General features: G+C 29.1%; 2 protein-coding genes across 3 annotated transcripts in view; one reads left to right on the top strand and one right to left on the bottom strand.

Annotated features, from left to right (window-relative positions):
- The window catches only part of LOC129958036 (cytokine-like nuclear factor N-PAC), a 29,836-nt gene extending 25,578 nt beyond the window's left edge, over nt 1-4,258 (top strand). For both annotated transcript variants that reach the window (XM_056070189.1, XM_056070190.1), the window contains exon 3: nt 846-4,258. In XM_056070189.1, coding sequence (XP_055926164.1) covers nt 875-2,374 — 1,500 coding nt within the window. In that variant the 5' untranslated portion in view covers nt 846-874 and the 3' untranslated portion in view covers nt 2,375-4,258. The remainder of the gene's footprint in view (nt 1-845) is intronic.
- Nucleotides 4,259-7,093: 2,835 nt separating this feature from the next.
- Nucleotides 7,094-20,010, bottom strand: part of LOC129958169 (myosin-VIIa-like) — a 76,524-nt gene continuing 63,607 nt past the window's right edge. Inside the window, exons 31-47 of the mRNA XM_056070413.1 lie at nt 19,400-19,644; nt 18,446-18,609; nt 15,565-15,877; nt 15,252-15,418; nt 14,136-14,227; nt 13,792-13,853; nt 13,473-13,625; nt 13,029-13,134; nt 12,813-12,927; nt 12,640-12,726; nt 11,448-11,554; nt 11,181-11,299; nt 10,336-10,402; nt 9,768-9,884; nt 9,158-9,241; nt 8,141-8,260; nt 7,094-8,057 (exon numbers count right to left, since the gene is read on the bottom strand). Of these exons, the coding sequence (XP_055926388.1) occupies nt 7,968-8,057; nt 8,141-8,260; nt 9,158-9,241; nt 9,768-9,884; nt 10,336-10,402; nt 11,181-11,299; nt 11,448-11,554; nt 12,640-12,726; nt 12,813-12,927; nt 13,029-13,134; nt 13,473-13,625; nt 13,792-13,853; nt 14,136-14,227; nt 15,252-15,418; nt 15,565-15,877; nt 18,446-18,609; nt 19,400-19,644 (2,208 nt within the window). The 3' untranslated portion in view covers nt 7,094-7,967. The remainder of the gene's footprint in view (nt 8,058-8,140; nt 8,261-9,157; nt 9,242-9,767; nt 9,885-10,335; nt 10,403-11,180; nt 11,300-11,447; nt 11,555-12,639; nt 12,727-12,812; nt 12,928-13,028; nt 13,135-13,472; nt 13,626-13,791; nt 13,854-14,135; nt 14,228-15,251; nt 15,419-15,564; nt 15,878-18,445; nt 18,610-19,399; nt 19,645-20,010) is intronic.

Below are 20,010 nucleotides of genomic sequence, written 5' to 3'. Positions count from 1 at the left end.
ACTGTTATTGATATTGTTGATACTGTTACAAATAGAAGATAAATTTAAAAGTATATCAAATATTATTTCGGATTTCAAATTAGTCACTGATATAAAAATTTTAGGAAAACATAAATTAGATAAATGTTCCAAAAACTGTAAAGTTTTATAACAAAGATGTAGATGAAAACCTAATCCAGGAAATTTGTTTGCTACGGGATTTGATTTTGAATGAAAGAGATGTAAATAACGCTCAAGACATATTGCAATACATACTAAATAATAATTATAATGAGTTGTTTCTAAGTGTATTAATTGCATTAAAACTATTCTTTACGTTGCCAGTTATTATAGCAAGTGCTGAACACTCTTTCAGTAAATTAAAATTAATAAAGAATTATATTCAGTCTATCATGTGTTCAGAACGCTTAAATGCACTTGCTATATTAAGCACCGAAAAAGAAATTGCAAAAGGTTGTCATTTTTCTGAAGTAATTGATTATTATATTAGCAGAAACAAAATCACGCATTAAATAAACATGCATTAATAATGTGTTTGTGTATGTTTTTTTTTTTTTTTTTTTTTTTTTTTTAATTTCACAAAAAAAATTAGGGTCCCAAATGGTTTCTTGCACACGGGTCCCTTCATAGAGAAGGCCGACTCTGCTCATGAATGCCAGTTTCCCTTATTTTTTAAATGCTAGCAGTTTATGTTTTAACATAAATGAATTTATACATGCAGAAGTTCAGTTTATAAACTATGTTTAGAAGTTGCAAGTTCTTTAAATTGGAAGTATGTCTTAAACTTATTCACTTAATGATGTAAAAAATCACTGACGTGTCTTGTTTCATTTGTTCAATCATAGGTATAAAGGCAGCAGGCTCCTAACCGAAGATGGCTACCAAAAAATATTTTGAAATTGGTGATTTAGTTTGGGCAAAGACGCAGTCTTTTCCTTTTTGGCCTGCAAGGATAGTAAAGCCTCCTACAGATGCAAAATCTTCTGCTCCTGAAATGGAACGCCATTATATATTCTTTTTTGGAATTGAAAATTGTACATGGATACAGGATGAAAATATTGTACATCATTCTGAAGAAATGGTACAGGCTGCTGCTTTCAATGAAGAAAATTCAAATAGTTTAGAATTAGCAATAAAACAAATCACCGAAGAAGCTCCCAAAGAGGCTAAATTGCTAGTCAAAGAACAGGCTGCTGCTTTCAATGAAGAAAATTCAAATAGTTTAGAATTAGCAATAAAACAAATCACCGAAGAAGCTCCCAAAGAGGCTAAATTGCTAGTCAAAGAAAAGGAATCTCCTGAAGTATCGACAAGTGGTACTAAAAAGAAAACTGCCAAAGTAGAAAGAAGGAAACGGAAAACTGAAAGCTCGGGAGTTCGAAAGAAGGCTGCGAATAAACGAATATCTACTGTTACCAAGCAGGATTTCATTGAACCTCAGCTAGATCCAATAATTAATTTATGGGAATTCAATGAAGCTGTAAGAGCAAAAAATGTCATACCATCAAATAAGAAGATAGGATTTATTGGTCTCGGAATGATGGGTCAAAGGCTTGTTAAAAACCTGCTCACTACAAATCACCAAGTCACAGTTTGGAATCGCACTTTAGAGAAGTGCATAGATTTTGTTAGAGCTGGAGCTGCACTTGCACAGTCTCCATGCGATATAGTTCGAAAATGCGACATAATTTTCTGCTGTGTTTCTGATTCTGAGGCCTCAAAAGCTGTGGTTTTTGGACACCAGGGCATTCTGTTAGGTCTTGATAGGTCACCACCTGGATCAAAAGGTTATGTTGAAATGACTACAATGGATCCAACTACATCAATAGAAATTGGTGGAGTCATCACCCATAAAGGTGGAAGATATCTTGAAGCCCCAATCAATGGATCATGGAAAACGGCTGAAAATGGAAATCTGATCATTTTGAGTGCAGGCGATCGGCAACTTTTTAGGAATTGTAAGAGTTGCTTTACTACCTTCTCAAAAATTTCACGACATCTTAGCTTTGATGTTGGCTGTGCTTCTAAGATGAATCTAATTAACAGCATGTTAATTGGTACAGCACAGGCTGCCTTCGCAGAAGCCATGGCTCTTGTTAGGTGTTGCAATCTTTCTCAGGATATCTACTTGCAAATCCTAAAACATGGACCATTAAATTCACGTTTTATTCGGGAAAAAGGAAGTGCTCTGCTGGCAGGTGACTTTTCACCCAATATTTCTCTTAAGTACCAGCAAAAAGATTTGCATTTGGCTCTTTCACTGGGTAATGACTGTGGACAGCCAATGTCAGTCACTGCAACAGCAAATCAAGTGTTCCAACGTGCTAAACTTCACGATTTTACTGATGTATATGCTGATTACTTGAGTAATTAGTGTCAGCTCATTGTTTTGTTATGCTATGTTATGTGCCTGAAAGGCAAATATGCTTATTATCCCAATTCATTGTAAAAGATTTCATAATCCATTAAAGCTGTCATTCGTACAATTTTATTTTCAGTTTACTTGGACCTTTTTATTGTTTAGTCTGAAACTTTTTTCATTTTATCATCATTGCTCGTTTTATATTCTGAAACCAGAGCAGCTTAATTATTAAACATATTTAATAATAATAAAGCACCTTATTTCTTAAAATTAAAATTTAACTTTTAATGTTTATTGAATTTTGATTGAGAATTTAGGCACATGGTTTCCCAGATTAGTACATGCCTTGTTCTGTGGAAAAGACGTTTAATTCTCAAGTAAAAAATTATCTTATTGCATATAAATGTCCCCCCATTGATGCATATTAAGAAAGAATGAAATTGTAGTATAAAAATTGCTTATATTACTCATAAACTATTGCTATTAATGAATTATGAAAATTTACGTTTGTGTATTTTCCTTATGAAGTGCAAGAATTTTGACATTGCATCCGTTTGAGAGCTATATAGTTGTAAAACCAATATGTAAAGACTTAAATGATTTTCTAGACTTATCAGAATTGTAATTGAAATTGATAATGTATTAATTTGGATTGCCTGTGAATCTAATGGCTATATAATATCTACAGTTGCCATGATTTATCTTTATATTTTATAATTAGAAAAGACTAAATATCTCTGCAATCTTCTTGCAGTTAAGTTTCTGATCAAAATATATTATCTCAAATTGTATATTGAAAGCCTGGTAAATTAGCTCATATAAGATATTTGATTGGCCTTTTTGCCCCATTTTAATGTTATCTAGCTTGTTTGAGATTCTATCATCAACACTTGAGTAATGATGACTGGGTTGGTAATCTCTTTACTGAAAATTCAAGATACATCTAATGAAGTGAGTTTTCGATTGAAGAAAAACTGAAAACATAGGATCAATGACATGTAATGAAATTTCTTTACTGAAAATCTCATAAGTTATAAATAGAAATAAATATCCATTCATTAATGTGTACAATTTTTTTTGTAGGAAATATTAATAATATTAATATGTGAATTTTTTGAGAAGCAGTTGGACCAAACTTATTTGTTTACAGTAATGCTCTTTTATGCAAGTCAGAATTTGTAGACATTCAATATATTTATTAAATGGATTAAACCAAAATAGAAAAGGTCTCTGAATACTTTGGTTGACAAATTGCTACCAGGCTTTCAACAGTGCAAAAAGTAGAAAAAATACTCATTGAAAAACATGGTGAAAAGTATGCTTGTTTATTGTTCCTGTAGTTTATTGACATTTATTTTTGTTTGCATTTCTTTCTATGCTAATGCTACATTTTAAAACATCTTGTGATCATCTGGCATGTTTGTGTATTAAATTATTCATTTCCCAGATGCATTTTATTAAACCCAAAGTAACATTTGGACTCCTATTTTTGGACCACGTGTATTTTAAAATAATATTGAACTCATGAAAATGGCCAGTTTGTCACTCAGTGGATATCAATGTATTTACAGAAATAAAAAAGGTACATATGAAATAATATTATGGAAAAGAAGAAATTAGATGTATGCTAGTTTTATTTACAGGTGTTCCTGCATATATAAAAATCAGTTAAATTTTAAATTTCTGAAAATCGTGATGTCAAACTGATATCTTGTAATCAGCTGACTTTACGAATTTGATAAAACATTTTAAATTGTGAAGTTCTGTGTACTCTTCCCTTCTTTGCAAGAAAAACTTTTCTTATGAATACCATAAAAAAGTACCACTTTTTTTTCAAAGAATACAATATCCGTCTGTACATTTTTACCATTTGAATAATAAAACAATTGATTCTTACTTTGTAAAAATTGTTTCATTTGCAGCAGACATCCATTTGAGTATATATACCAGTATGGGCATTTACTAATATTAATGATTGAAATAATGCTTCATATTCTGAAATATTTTTTTGATAATATTATGCAAACTTAATTTTTTATGTCCATTTATCTGCTAAAGGTTTTATTGAATTTCTAGTTTGACACAATGTTAAATGTTTTTCCAGCCATGAAGAAAATTAATTCATAATATAAACAAGCAATGGAATCAAAGGTGCTGTAATGTGACATCTCCTTATAGCACATCTCTTAATCATTTTTAATATTAAACTATACACTAACTATTGTCCACTGACAGATTTTTCAGTTATTGTTTCGATTCTAGAATTGCTAAATAAAAAGGCAATAATTCTAAAATAGCTGCCCCATAAGTATCCTAAATAAGTAAGGTTAAGGCACATAATGAAATATACGATGAAAAATCACAAGTTAAACAATTTTCATTTACATAGAATAGAGCGTGAGATCTCGAAAAACAATTTAAAAACCAGCGTAAGTGGTCCTGCGGAAACTCTCTCGCATACTCTCTAGTAAATATTAATGTATTATTAATCATATGCCACTAGCTATAGACCTATAGTTACGAAGGAATCTATTAGCGTGAGATCTATGGTGATTAATCGCTGGGGTGTAGTTATGCAGTTAAAACGTAAGTACCAGAAAATTGAATGCGTATTTTGAAAGCCTATTTTTCCCAAAGATTAAAACCAAAATTTTATATATCTGTAGTCCCAATTTTATGTTAAATTGTATGAATACAATTGTAATCGCAACATCATATATTAAATTTCATTCATTTAAATCACTGCAATTTTGAGTTATCGCGCTTACATGCATGCAAAAGTATAGTATCAAACGGATTTGGTTAAAAATTTTAATACTTTAAATGGTAATCTATGCATCAAATACTTTAAATCTATATTTTAAATGGTAATCTATGCATCAAATACTTTAAATCTATATTTTAAATGGTAATCTATGCATCAAATTTTATCCATCTATTCTTTAGAAGTTAGTGTTCGCTTGCATTCGAGCAATCGGATAGACAGACCCTAAGATAGGATTTCGTTCAAAATTTAATAGAAATCTGCAAATCTGGTGTAAAGATCATATACCGAATTTCATTCGTCTGTCTTAAAACATTTGCGAGTTATCGTGTTCACAGACAGGTAGTCAGATGAAAAGACAGACATAATTTCAAATTCAAATAAATAAATAAATTCAACTTTTTTTTCAGACTCGGAGAGATCTAAAGCGTGGAATTTTTCAAAATCTCAAATTTATTAATGACTGAAATATTTTCTCATTGCACGCGAGAAAAAAAAATATACATGTTAGAAAATAAGAATGCTAGTTCAAAGGATCTTTGAAATATTTTATGAATTATGCGATGGCCTGGTTTTCAAAATGGAAACTTAATTCCATTAAATAGGAAAAGAAGGGAAGGAACAATTAAAAAAAAAAATAATTAACATCACCGAAAGCTAAAAATACCTGTCAGAAAAACTTATAAATTTTATTGTAATGTATTCTAATTAAATCCAGTTTCTTTTATTCATATTTTTAATGGTTTTTATTAATGCTTCAACAATATGATCTTGCATTGAAAATCAATAAATAAAACATTTTCTTTTCTGAACACAAAACGAAAACACTAAATGCTTTATACCAAATTTTGCTATAGAGTTTGGAATAAGTGGAACAGCAGAATTGCTTTAGTAGTATCTTTGCATATAAACAAATTCTTGAGAAACATTCCGCAAATTCTTTGATTTGAACTAATACGTTCTGGATCATTTCAAAATTGTATAAGTCATTTTTTTTATTGGTAATAATATCGAGACTAAACATTTTTTGAACAGTCACTGAAATTTTCTGATTGCCTGTCTTTTTAAATAACGATATATATTATTTCATAAACATTATTCAAAATTTCTCATTTTTAATGAGAAAAATCCGTGCCGAATTTTTGAAAAATTGTTAATTAAAACAGTGAAATAACGCAAATTTAATCATTGATTAGAGAGAAAATTCAGCTAACTTAAAAATTTCCAACTTATTTTTAAAAGACTTCACTGTAATAAAATTTAAAATTTATCTTCATATTATTTTTTTGAATGTATGATCTGATCATCTTTTTTCCACTTTAAAATATTAAAAGGAAATGGAATAAACCATTTTCTTTTCTTTTAATTTTGCCTTAAAATATGGTCAAATCTTCAAATTTTAATTCTACGCCTTTTTCCTCATTTGAAACATATTGAACAAATCACAAATACTGAAAAAAGCATATTGTATTTATGTCATAAAACAATTGCTTTAAAGTTTGACACGCACAAAATTAAATCACATCATCACTTCTTATCTTGACATCCTTAATTCCTACTACATCTTCAATTCATATAAATCTTTTTAAGAATTCTTCCAAATGCGTTAAAAACAGCTTATAAGTTAAAAGCTTAAAGATTTAGACTATTGCGAGCTTAATTTTTATTTCTACATTATAGCTTGAAAAACATATTTAATGCTGAATTAAATTAATACAAAATATATTTAAAATATAAGCTCGTGCAACTTATTTCTGTTTCTCCCTAAATTATTTCTTCTTCTTCTTTCAGTAATTTTGAATTATTTATTCATTTACTAAATATATAGTATCAAATTTTGTCCGATATTTTTGTGTAATGACCTTTTGTATGTCTGAGAAGAAAAAGTCAATACCATTTCAAAATAAATAAATCCACATATAATGGAATTTCAATTTTAATACATTATACAAACAAGCAAACTATAACAAATGAAAATCAGATGAAATAAAGTAAAAATTTAAAATCTGTAAGGAAGTTTAAAGTCACTAAATAAACTTCATAAGTATATTTAACAAAGGTGAATAAATTATTTATAAAACGATATAATAGTAGATGGCATTTACAATCAATTCAAAAGTTTAAATGCATTTTTCAACATCCGTAAGTATGCTTATAAAAGCCAGAGTGAATGGTAAATGTTCAATCATTTTAAATGCATGAAATGTCTACAACCATTCAATGAACGAATGCGATTTTTAAGTACATGCAAACAATGCAATTAATTTATTCTCTGATAAACTCAGAAAATTCAACACAGTCCTAAAATTTTCTTAAAAAGTTTTTAAAAACAATTTGGATAACCTTGAATAAAAAACATCGCATTTTCATTACCAGCAAAATATGAGAATATTTTTTAATCATTAACAAACCTCAAAAATAATTCAGCAAATTAATATCTTGAAGATAGCTTACCTTCAAATAAATTAGCTGCACAAAGGTAAAAAAAGTGAATTACAAAATATATTGTTCATCCACTTTATCAAAAACTGGTTTCTTACAAACTAACAAGTCAATATAAATTTAGTCATGTACAACACTAGTATATTTTTAATGGAATGTTAATTTGTAATATGTAAAATTCCTAAAAAATACTGTTAGAATGGAATGATATAAAAAACAACGTATATTCAACAATATTTTGATAACGTAACATCCAATGAAATATCAGATCAATTCTTCTTTCAATGATATAAAATATAGGCACAGAGGTAAGAGCCAAACTGGCATCTGATACAGTTTTTAGCACCATGCTGAGCCAGCAGCTGGCACACAGACGAGAAAATCTGGACGGACGTTAAGTTATTGCTTTACACGTATGGTTCTTTGCTTGTTCATATTGCTCAACATCAGACTTATATATGAAGTCAGTAAATCGTCCATTTTGTATCCCTGAAAACAATAAAACAATTCATAATACAGAAAATTATTTGAAATTATTTTAGTAAAAATATTAATAGTATATTTTAACTTACCAAGGGAGTTTCACATAACAGTTTATTCCCTCGCACTAAATTTCCTATAGTCATATGGAAGTAAGTGTTACCGCTACTCCAATTAGAAATTCGAGTAAAAGGATGGGTGACTAGGATATCCTAAAAGAATAACATATTATCATTATTATGTATTACAAATAAATTCAGATATCGAGTTTTCATTTCCATAACTGAGTGCTCCAAATTAGAGAAATACGTACAGATAAATTACTGTATGGTTTGTATTTATTTAACACTAGAATAAATACAGAACAATGTTATAGATATTAGCTTTATCAGTTTAAGTAGAATGAATTACTCAAAATGAATAAGATATTTTTTTAAAAAATGAAATTTTTCGAGGCAGGGAATGTTAAAGGAACTAAGCCTAAACTGCACAGCCTTTAAGCCGTTTATAAAAATAATTTCATATCTTCGAATTGGGTTTAAAAAAAATCTCATTATTGATGGAAAATAAAAAAGAACGATTTTCAACCTTTAAAGAGTTAAATAAAGTTTTCTTCCTACTACTAATGCAATATAATATTAAAACCATTTCAAAGCAAATTTGATTCAATATATTTGAAAATATGAGTATGTGAAGTACTTTTCTCAATCAGGTGAAGACAGCAGTATTTTTTCTAATTAAAATATATAGTTAAAAGAGTTTTAAAACTTTAAACTCTGTGAAGTCAAGATTTATAATATTTATTATTGAAAGCAACCACAGCATCTTTCAATAAAGAAAGAAATTCTGAACATCCATTTGTTATAAATATTTCTACATGAGAAGCACATTAATTTCATAACACAATTTATTTAGAGATTATAGACTTTATATGTGTTCAATGGAAATTAAGTTTCTAATTTAGAAATGCCTTTTTTAAAGCATACATGTGGCCGAGAATCTGTTTCAATTAATATTTTTACAACACAGCAGAGCATCTTCGAAATCTTTTATTTTTTAAAAAAACTAACAACTGGTAGTTAAACAAAAAACTGCAAGTAGCAACATACCTTTGACGATGGGTCGATCAAGCTAACACCATGCTTATTGATTGCAATTAATAATTGCTCAGGGTAATTAGGATCTGTTGTTTGCTAAAAAAACAAAAATAAGTCTCAATGAGTAAAAGATGATGAATGATAAAATATTAGCACAGTTAATGAAGAAAATAATTTTGAAAGCTAGATGTAAAAACAAATTATTAGTACTGTTTTGGCAGATTAATAAGTAAGCAATTCTCAAGTAGTTAATTCAAATATTTCCTGCAAATTCAAACGATGTATTAAATTCAGCTATTCTATACTTCGATCATTTATAATATAGTATTAAGCAGCATTTTTGATACAAGTGCAAAAATATTTAAATTATTTCAAATACTTACATATGTTCTATTATGAATGCTGATAGTAAAAAAAACAATCGTAAAATAAAGTCAAGATATAATAGAGGAAAGTTAAACGATGCAGTTTTCATTATATGTAACTGAATAAGACTTATGTGTAACAATTTTAATCATTCAGAATTTTCCCATTCAGAGATTAACACTTTTTGCGATAAGCAATGTAGTTCATTCGATAAAGAAGAAAAATCTAATAAAATTACTCTAGCTAAAATTCATACCTTTACTTCAAAGAATGCAGAACCAAATGTTGGCCACTTGTAAATTACTTTCAAGAAATTTATTTTACTTTCTTCTGGACTCATACCAGCATCTTGATTATAGGCAGCAACAATTGCCTGAATGAAAGAAATTAAATTAAATATCGCCCTTGGAGGCCATTATATCATAAAACATATTTACTAAAAATCTATACTAAATATATAAATTAATGAAAGACATATATAAATATACGTATATCAAATAATAGCTAAAATACAAGCTATCATTGGGTTTTTAGAACAACTGCTATAATTTAAATTTTTTCGTCTATTTCTTTTCAATTAAGTGCATTATGCTATATGAAAATGTTTTATCATACAATAGAAGTATTTAATGTAGTCATAAAATTAAAATATATAGCCATAGAGAATAAAGTGTTGCATCTGAACTGAAATCTGGCACACATGATAAAGGAAAAAAATTCAGGAAAAACAAACAAAATATTTCAAAACAATAAAAAATGCTTAGATGGAAAAAAGACGCAAGAAAATAAGCAACCAGGAAAAAGAACCAAGACAAAAACATTACCCGTTTCCAGTCATTTGCATTTTGAGCTTTGAGTAAATCTGCAGGAATCATTTCCCTCAGCATGTTTCTAAAAATTAAAAAAAAAAAAAAACTTTTTAAAAATCCTTAAATTATCAGCAACACCAAATACACAATAAAGTCAATACTATTAAGGAATATAAAGATAACAAAAAATACTGTAGAGTGAAAATTAATACCAATAACCACAAGAAATTTTACTAATATCTGATAAATTGTTAATTTATAACTACGCAACCATACATTAAGAAATAAAACGAAGCTTATTTTTATAAACAACATTCTCAAGATTTTTTAATTAACAAAATGATATATTTATATTTTAAAATATAGTAAAATTCTAACAAGCTAATGCTTACAGTTTTGTCGCATACATTGCCTATATACTGTATTAGCTTCAGAACATTTAAACAAATGGAAATAATTAGCATGCCTTTTAAAAGAATTAAAATTATAATTGAATTAACATTTATTAGCAAAGTATTATCATTTTTAATTATCTGATTTCATTAATATTGTTATGCAATTAATAAGCCAAAAAACAACACCAGTTTGCAGAAAAAAATATTTAAATAAGATTCAAATGACAAAATTGGGAGCATTATAGCACTGAATAATACTGAAAATTGGGATATTATAGCTGGAATAAATCAAACACTCATTACTGAAACAAATCTATTTATGCTTAAACATTTTTCTCACAATGTATTAAAACGATCTATTTTTTTTTTTGACAACTATTGGATTATAAACACAGGTTAGATTTTTCAAAATCACAAGACATAATTCTTGAAATAAATATTGCCTAATAAATAAAAGAAACTCACGGTATACTTTGAAGTTCCACTTTACTTTCCCCATATCGAACACGGTATATAAGTGCAGCCAATCGAGCAGCGTCTTCTTTGCTACATTTGTGATACCCTCTTAACAATTTAGGAAGTTCCTATGAAGGTAAAATTAATTCAATGCAATTGGTTAAAATATCTTTTTTTAAATAACACAGAATGCTTCCCATAATTAAAAAAAGCTAATTATCCCATACAAATTTAAACCAGGTATTAGATACTAAACAAACATGATAAATCATTTACCTGGTGATAATGGAAAATAATGTCAGCATTTCTGTCCTTGCCTGGCACTGTGTTAGTCCACAATTTCTTCATGAAGAATACTTGATAGGTAAATTGAGGTATAGAGCCTAAAGAAAAATTAATAAATTCAATGGTAAAAATCAAGCGAAAGCATTAAATTAAGGAAATTCCTACATTCAAAAAAAAAAAAAAAGAAAGAAAAAGAGGTAACTTCCAATGTGAGAGTTGATAAGAGATTTGAATTTGGAATTACATTATGTCAAGAAGGAAAATTATTGGTAAGTATTTTAAATGATCAAAAATCTAAACTGTTAAGGCCCACAAAATTCTGTCTTATTATTTTATTTTCTTCCATACCTTGATTAAAAAAAGATTCTCATTACAGTACGAAGATCATAACTCAAGGTTATCAAGCTTTTTAGGGCAAAAAGACTATATAAGTTTTAGGGACACCTTTCACCTCCCCATCACGGAAAATTAAATACGATTTATTGATTTTAATTTAATTTCTCTATAAGAAGATTTTAAATTTCACATATTGTCACAAACTGAAATAAACATTTATTTACAGGTATTTATCAGAAGAGTTGATTTGCTAATAAATGCTGTTGCAAATAAATGCTGAAATTTAAAATTAATTTTAAACAGAATGGCGAAAAGATTACATAACTTTTTTAACACATCTAAATACATTAATACGAAATTTGTCAAAGTTTTTCTTGGTGGGTCCGACAAACGCAAGCGGACCACAGTGACCTCTACAAATCTAAAAATAAAATTGAAAACGTAAAATCCAAGAATAGTGTTTGAAATTCAAATAGCACTTGCTTTTTTTATTTAAATAAATTTGAATATACGACTTTTATGCATAAAATGAAAGCGCGAAATTAAATTAGACTGACAAAACTCCGATTTTTTAAAAACAAAATTCGAGCCCATGAGGGCCTTAAAATGTGAAGAGGCTTTAGGCCCTTTACTTCACATATGTGATAATTTGATCCTGCTTATCCTATACAACAAAAACAATCCATCTATCCCAAATTTTACACAATAAGACAGGAAAAGACAAAGTAATACTCAATAAAAAATAATATACATATAATATTTAGAGGAATCTAAAACTCAGATGTAAAATTATTACAGTTTTTTCATTAATATTACAATTAAAGACATTGGAATTCAGAGGACATACCATCGCGAGTGGGTCTTGCTTTTCTTATCCAATCTGTTAGATGGCGAACAAAATCAAAAAAGAAATCTCCTTCAGGAACACTGATAACTGCAAATAAAAATGATTCAGAAATATATATATACAGCATCTAAAAATAGAAAAAAAGAAAAATTGAAAAAGGTTTATAAACAAACCTTTATCAGCAATTTTGACAAATAAACTAAAGCCTTCTGCAGATCTTAAATTCAGTCTTTGAGATATATTTTGACAAAAGTCCTTAGCACGAGTACTTGAATCAACTTCAAATGCCTAAAAATAGTTTGAATAGTTAAAAAAAACACTGAAATCTTAAAGAAAATTCAGAAAATCTACAGATTATAAAGTTATTATATAAAAATGAGTAAGCTTACTTCATCAGTATCATCAGGGAAATATACTTTGTGGAATATTTGAGTTGTCTTGTGTTGTATAGCTTCTACTTCAACTAAATGTGGTGGATATTTTCGTTGGCCTGTCCTGAAAAGGAAATCATATATTCGAATTAATTTCATAATTTAACTCTCTCCCCATACAATATGAAAACAAAAAATTTGAAAATCTTTTTGTTTTGCTTTGAAACAAACAATATTTTTATTAGACATCTGGAATGCAAAGACTACAAAAGGAAAAATCAGTGAAGTCGAAAGATAATAAAATCAGTATATGAACTTTCCACTAACTTCTATCTCATTTACAAATAAGAATATAGCTATATTATTACCAATATATTAATGACATTAATTCATTATTTTGTATTTAAACGAAAATGATAGCATTGAAATTAAGCGTCTATGTCAAACTGATTGAAAAATTACCTTAAGGTTTTCTGCAAGCGTTGAAGTGAATCAACAGCAATTGGATGACGTCTAGTTCTTAGAAAAGCTGTCAATTCTTTCAAGAGAATCTGACTTGGTGCAAACAGTCCAGTGGCTAACCACATTAACTCCCAACCTCTTTCTTCACTTAATCTAACAACGAAAATATATGTATAAATGCAAACACAAAAGCGCGAATGAGAATATTTGTTTCTACACAGGAGATACACATAAAAACATCTAAGAATACCCGGCACCAAAACATGTATTAGCCTATGTAATAACTAATTTTATAACCTTTTTTTAAATCTGTTCTTACCTGTTTTTGTTGTCAGTAAGCTGTTTCATAATTTGACAGTAGATTTCATCTCGTAAGATTTCCTATAAACAAAAATAAATAAATAAAATAATAATTATCATCAACTTCCAAAAATGTACTTAAAAAGGACAGAATGGATATTCTACAAGTATGATTATAGAATTAGAGAAAATTTACATTTTGTTTTTCAACAAAAAAAATTCAAAAACTTTAAAACATAAACACACACGTTCAATAGAATGAAGAAAAAACATCCAATATTCTTCAGATTGGAAAAATAATGAGAAATTAAAGAACATATTATAACTGTAAAATAAAATTTTCAAATATGTATTACAACTTACATGTTTTAATGGTCCATCATATATCTGATCAGTCAATTCATTGCCAGTTCGTGTCCGCCTTGAAGGAAGATCACCCATATACTTTAACAAAGGTACAATAATTAAGGCAGCTAACAAATATATGAATAATCCTTGAATCTAAGGAATTTGTTTTACACTAGCCATTGAATACTTCTCCAAAAACTATTTAAATAATATTTTGAAAAAAAAATTATGTCCAAACTAATTTTTATATTCATCAGAACCGTCGTAAAAATTAGTTTGAAGGAAGGTTAAAAAATTGGTTAATTTTCTTTATGCTTTAGTTTTTATCACATTTCAGATGAAATACAAGTTCTGACTTTTTAAAATTTAGATTTACATTTTTTTATAGTTTAATTTGGATTAATGTTCTGTTTTGGAGCTACATGAAATTTATTTTATCATGGATTTCAAAATGTCAATGGTTAGATGGAAAAAACAACACTGCAGTTGGAAAATCTCTTACTTAATTTCTGTAACGCACCAATGAGAAGGCATTTGATCTGAAACAGATTTAATAAGCACTAGGCTAATATAAAAGGCATATCTTTTACGAAATCGGATTTCTAACTTGTGATTAGCCAGTCGAGACGCCGAGACTGTGAAGAGGCCATTGCGGTCTTCACATACTATTTTAATGTTGCTTTTTAATTTTGAAATAGGTCAAATGATGACAAATGCGTCTGTCTGCTAAGGAATCCCTCATTTCAATCTTCTATGTCATACCAATGTAGGAAAAACATAATTTTTTGTCGACATAAAACAAAGAAACTATACACTACTTTAAAATATGAATAAATATTGATCAAGTACTACCAACAATGCATAGAAAATATAATAATGATAAGTCTAAAAAGTATATGTATTTAAGTAAAATATCACACTAATAGACAAGCAGTATCATCACTTTTGAAGATAATTAATTTTCATTTTTCACATTCATCAGATAATAGCAAGCACAGAAAAGATTAATGAATCAGTTAAATAATTACAGGTACAAATTCCATGCCTTAACAGAGCATTTAAGAGAAATTAAACTTATTAGTTGCTTTATAAAACACGCTACAAAACTTAAAAATTTAATTTAAAGGATATCATTAAATGCAAAACAGGCTTCTTGACATAACTCTTCTTTATTAAGTAATTTCTTTAACAACGGCTGTTTAATTGGCTCCCTAGAATGACGCCAAAGTTGATCTGTGTCTCTTTTCCGAGCTGAAGATAATGTCAGAGTTCTCGGTATAGTTCGCTTTGGTGGAAGCCTGCAAAAATATAAATTTAAATAAAAGAACTGAAAGAAGAAAAATAAAGTATAACTAATGGCATAGATAATGCATACAAATAATCTTGCAATGTACAAAAAATGAATGAAAACTACGTTTCATTAAATAAATGAACAAAACTATACCTGAAATGATCTATAGCATATTCCTCTAAAGTATGCGGTTTATCAACCGGCTCGGGTCCATTTTTGGGGCCGTGGATAAATAATCTCTTTCCTTGTTCACTTCCATCATGAGAAAACAAAGCTAATATGTTGTTAGGTGGTTTCACTAAAGCAGGCAATACATATACAAATTCTGAAGGGAAATCGCCTCTTTCTCCAGTTCTTTCATTTCGCCCAGCAGCCCAATTATTTGCAGCAACACCTTCACCAGAATAGCCATCATCAAGCAAAATCAAGTCCCCTTGAGTGAAACTTAAAAAGGATGGATTGTCACCTAGAATAACAAGCAAGTACTCAAGTTATTGTATTTATAAAATTACTAGCCATCTTTGGCGACCAACTTGTTCACCCAGATTATTGCTTTTTATAGGCTGTTAAAGGATTCATATAGAATGCACATATATATTTTTTTAAAATTCACTTTTTTATGATACGACTGAAAAACAAATTCAACTTAATTTACTGGAAATTAAAAAGTGTACAAATATTAGAAATAAAAGCGTGACTTAGCCCAACTTAATGACTGGTAAAAGCATGCCATTGAATGTTTTGATGGATAAGTTTTAATTCCATCATAACATTAAAAAACCTTGTATCAAATCAGCAGTGTATCAAAATGAATTAAACAACATATTATTAAATTTAAAGGAAAAATTGTACGGAGATTAAAAAGATAATTTTTTGCGAGTCGTAAGACCATTTTTGAAGATATGAGCAATTTCTATAGTTAAGTCATAGGATTACCCATCTGGCAACAGCTAAACATAATTTTGCACTCGATTAAGTATTCTATTTGAACCTTATTTCTCGATTACTTTTATATGTTCTTTCCTCTAAATGAACAGACATTTTGATGAAACGACAAATATTCCCTAAAACATTTCAAATAATATTTTCTATCTCTATGAATTACCTAAGAGAAGCGTTGAATTCAATACAGATGTAAAAACGTTCAATGAAGCAGTCTAAAATTTTTATGATGGTTTGTTTACATTACTGTTGGCATTAGACAATAAGTAATAAGAGCGATTTCTGTGTCACGTACTTTTGCGTTTATATAATATTTTAAAATCTAAACTAAACCATAATTAATTCTCCACGTTTCATTTTAATTTAGCCCATATTGACTTCATTCTAAAATATTCTCTCATTTCCTGATACCATTGCTTTTTCTCTTAAACCGACAAATTCCCACACTCCGAGTGAAGGGATAAAAAATTGACAGCCAAGCAAATTCTTCTAAAAGATCCCTATGATTCCCTTGCCTGGGCTCGATGAGTGTAAGAAATCCCTATCGGAATCTCATGGTATATAAGACCAGGTATAAATGATTTCTCTCTCTTTTATGTTTGTTCTGCTCTTGTGCCGTGTTATGAACGGACGTGCCTTGTCTGCGCCTCTTGTAAATAAATCATGCCTCCCGGGAGAGAATAAAACGAAGCTAAAAATCGAAAGTTTCTCCTCTGTCTTCGAAACTGGCTTTAAATTTACGTACGTACGTACGTACGTACGTACGTACGTACACGTACACACACACACACACACACACACACACACACACACACACACACACACACACACACACACACACACACACACACACACACACACACACACACACACAATATATTTCAAGTGTATATATACACACTTGAAAAGCTTAGAAAGGAAAAGTCAGGCAAAGAATAATGAAGATATTCTCAAATATAAAAAGAAATTCATCAGATTTTCTAATATTGTTTTAATTGAATGTATCTGTCGTATATATGTTACATCCAAAGCCCAAAATCGGCCAGTTCGCGTTTTGGCCAACGTTGCTGTAAACTTACCGGCCAATGTTCAAACTTTAGATTTCAGGCTTTGGCCGGCCAATTCGCGAAGTGGCTTGGGACGAGCGGCCAAAGTAGGAAAAAAGAAATCAAGAGCAGATTGTTTTACACACTGTTAAAAATAAAGTATTTAAAAATGAATACTTCTGTGTACTGTTCCTTTTTTTTTTTTTTTGAAGTACAATTGTTTCAGAAACGAGTTCAAACATAAGTGACACCTTTGAATTTAAAATAAGCTTGCAATATGATCTCGTGTTATTCTATTCTCATATTAAAGCCATAACAGAAATTATTCAGTTAATGTATATGCTGTAACAACGTGATAGCGTGAATAAGATTAGATTTGCGCCCTTTAAAATCACGAATTATATCTTGACGAAATGCGTTTACGTATAGTGTATGAATACAAAGGCAAATTGAGTACTCAATTTGTCAACTACCTTTAAGGGTGATCTTTAGTCTTTTTCTGTTCCATAGACCTAATGTTAAAGATCCCAGATCACATTGTCTCCCGAAATATCGCTTCCAAAAATATGAAATTTTTTGCCAAGACTCGGAGATTTTTATCACATCGGGCTTTGGCCAAGGATTCCTAGCCACTTCGCGAAATGGCCAGACTAAGTAGAACATACAATATTAATTGCAAGTACTTCGGACTTTGGCCAAAACGCGAATTGGTCAACCAATTCGCGAAGTGGTCGAACTTCGGGCTTTGGCCGTACCATATACATAAACCATACGATAATCAATGTATGTACAGCAATTAATCATATCGAAACAGTACGTTAGAGATAAAAAAAAAACAACAGAACATTTCGAAGTATTCTTATTATTAAAAATTATCCGTGGAAAGTTCACGATGAGAGTTTAAATATTCCGGATGCTAAATTACCCAAAAAATAATTAAACAATGGATTTGTAATAAAAATGCTTCATAAGTACTCTTATTATATTTAAAGAATGAAAATGCTTAGAAATATCTTACACATCAATTTGTTTCAGTGGAAACATACCTTTGTAATCTTGCAGAGCTATTACGTATCTGGCTCTTTTTTTCAAACCTTCTAAAAAGAATTCAACCAATTCTCGGATATCGTCAGAGTTAGGTGATTGAAATGTGAATTCTTCGCCACGTACGGTGCTTATGCAGAAGCTCTGAAGAAATGGGCGTGTTCCTCTAAACAACAAAAGAAAAAAAAATATTAGCTTCATAGAAAAAGTTTTAAAAATTACGATTTTATAGTTTTAAGACTTCTGGAAAAAAAAAAAAAAATGTCTCTGAAATACCAAGAGAAAAGGTAAAATTAACATATACTAGATAAAGCTATGAGACAGCATAAGCTTGAATATCAACATATGATTATTGTATGTAGGCATTTATTTTCGATACTGCACTTATTTAAAATATCAGCATCAGAATAAAAGATAAATCGATTTAAAATGCGAAGATTTTTTCTAACACTCTTCTTATATGGAAACCTATAGATAAGCATAAATTCTTAAATAATGTGCTGTACAATTGATCAAGGCCAGAAACAAATATAACAGTGGCATTAGTCCTCAGCTTTAAGCTAAAACAAAAATCTCTAAAGAATACTGTACGTTTTTCCTATCAATAACAGCAATAAAATAAAATAAAAAAATTAATAGGCTGAGGAAGAAAAATTATTGAAATATAACGGCACAAAATAGGTAACAAACACCACAATCTCTATGTATCTTGAGTTATTTTCACTAAAACAAAAATACTTGTAAAGCAGGGCTCTCGGATTTCTAAAAACTAATTTTGTATACCGATTGCATTGTGAGACTTTATTTAAAAATAAATAGGTGAAAATGATGACCAATTAATTTGCTCATTCATGAACTAACAGTAACTTCAAAGTAAATCGCGAACAATATATAAAATGAGATTGTAGATCAAGAACAAATACAGTGATAGCAAATAGAACAAAAGATAAGCATACTTTTGACTAATGATTGAAGTAATTTCTGGGAAAGACAGTTCCAAGAGCACCTGTTCTTGATCATCGACAACATACACACCAGTCCAATTTATTGCAAGTATGACATCATTTTTAGGAAGATGAGGCCCAGCTGATCTTAATGCTTCATAAAATCTTGAAAAGAGCAAAGGCCATTTGAATTTAGCATAATCAACAACATCTTCTTTGACTCTTGGAATAGGTACTCGATCTCTATAATAATAACTCTAAATAAAAGAAGAGGGATAAATATTAATACATACTAACAATAATGGAAAATACATTTTAAAAAAGAAATATATTTTATTCTGCAACATGATTTGATTTTCAAAATACTCTGAACATTTGATTCCCCCCCCTTGTTACTCGTCAATTTATTAAGTATGAAACCTACATTTTTTGAAATGCAAAAATCTCATGTTCTTTCTTCTTAGTGGTTCATAATTATATTAAAAGTTAACAATTCTTCCATTGAAAGATTAATACACATTTAAATCATGTCATACATATAACATCTAAAAAAATATCAGGAATAAAATTCCATAATGTCTGGCAATAAATAATTTGATATATGCATCCTTCTTGCTACTTCG

This window comes from Argiope bruennichi, chromosome X1, assembly GCF_947563725.1.
Source record: "Argiope bruennichi chromosome X1, qqArgBrue1.1, whole genome shotgun sequence".
In the NCBI taxonomy this organism is placed as follows: Eukaryota; Metazoa; Arthropoda; class Arachnida; order Araneae; family Araneidae; genus Argiope; species Argiope bruennichi.
This window is presented reverse-complemented; position numbering and strand designations above follow the sequence as displayed.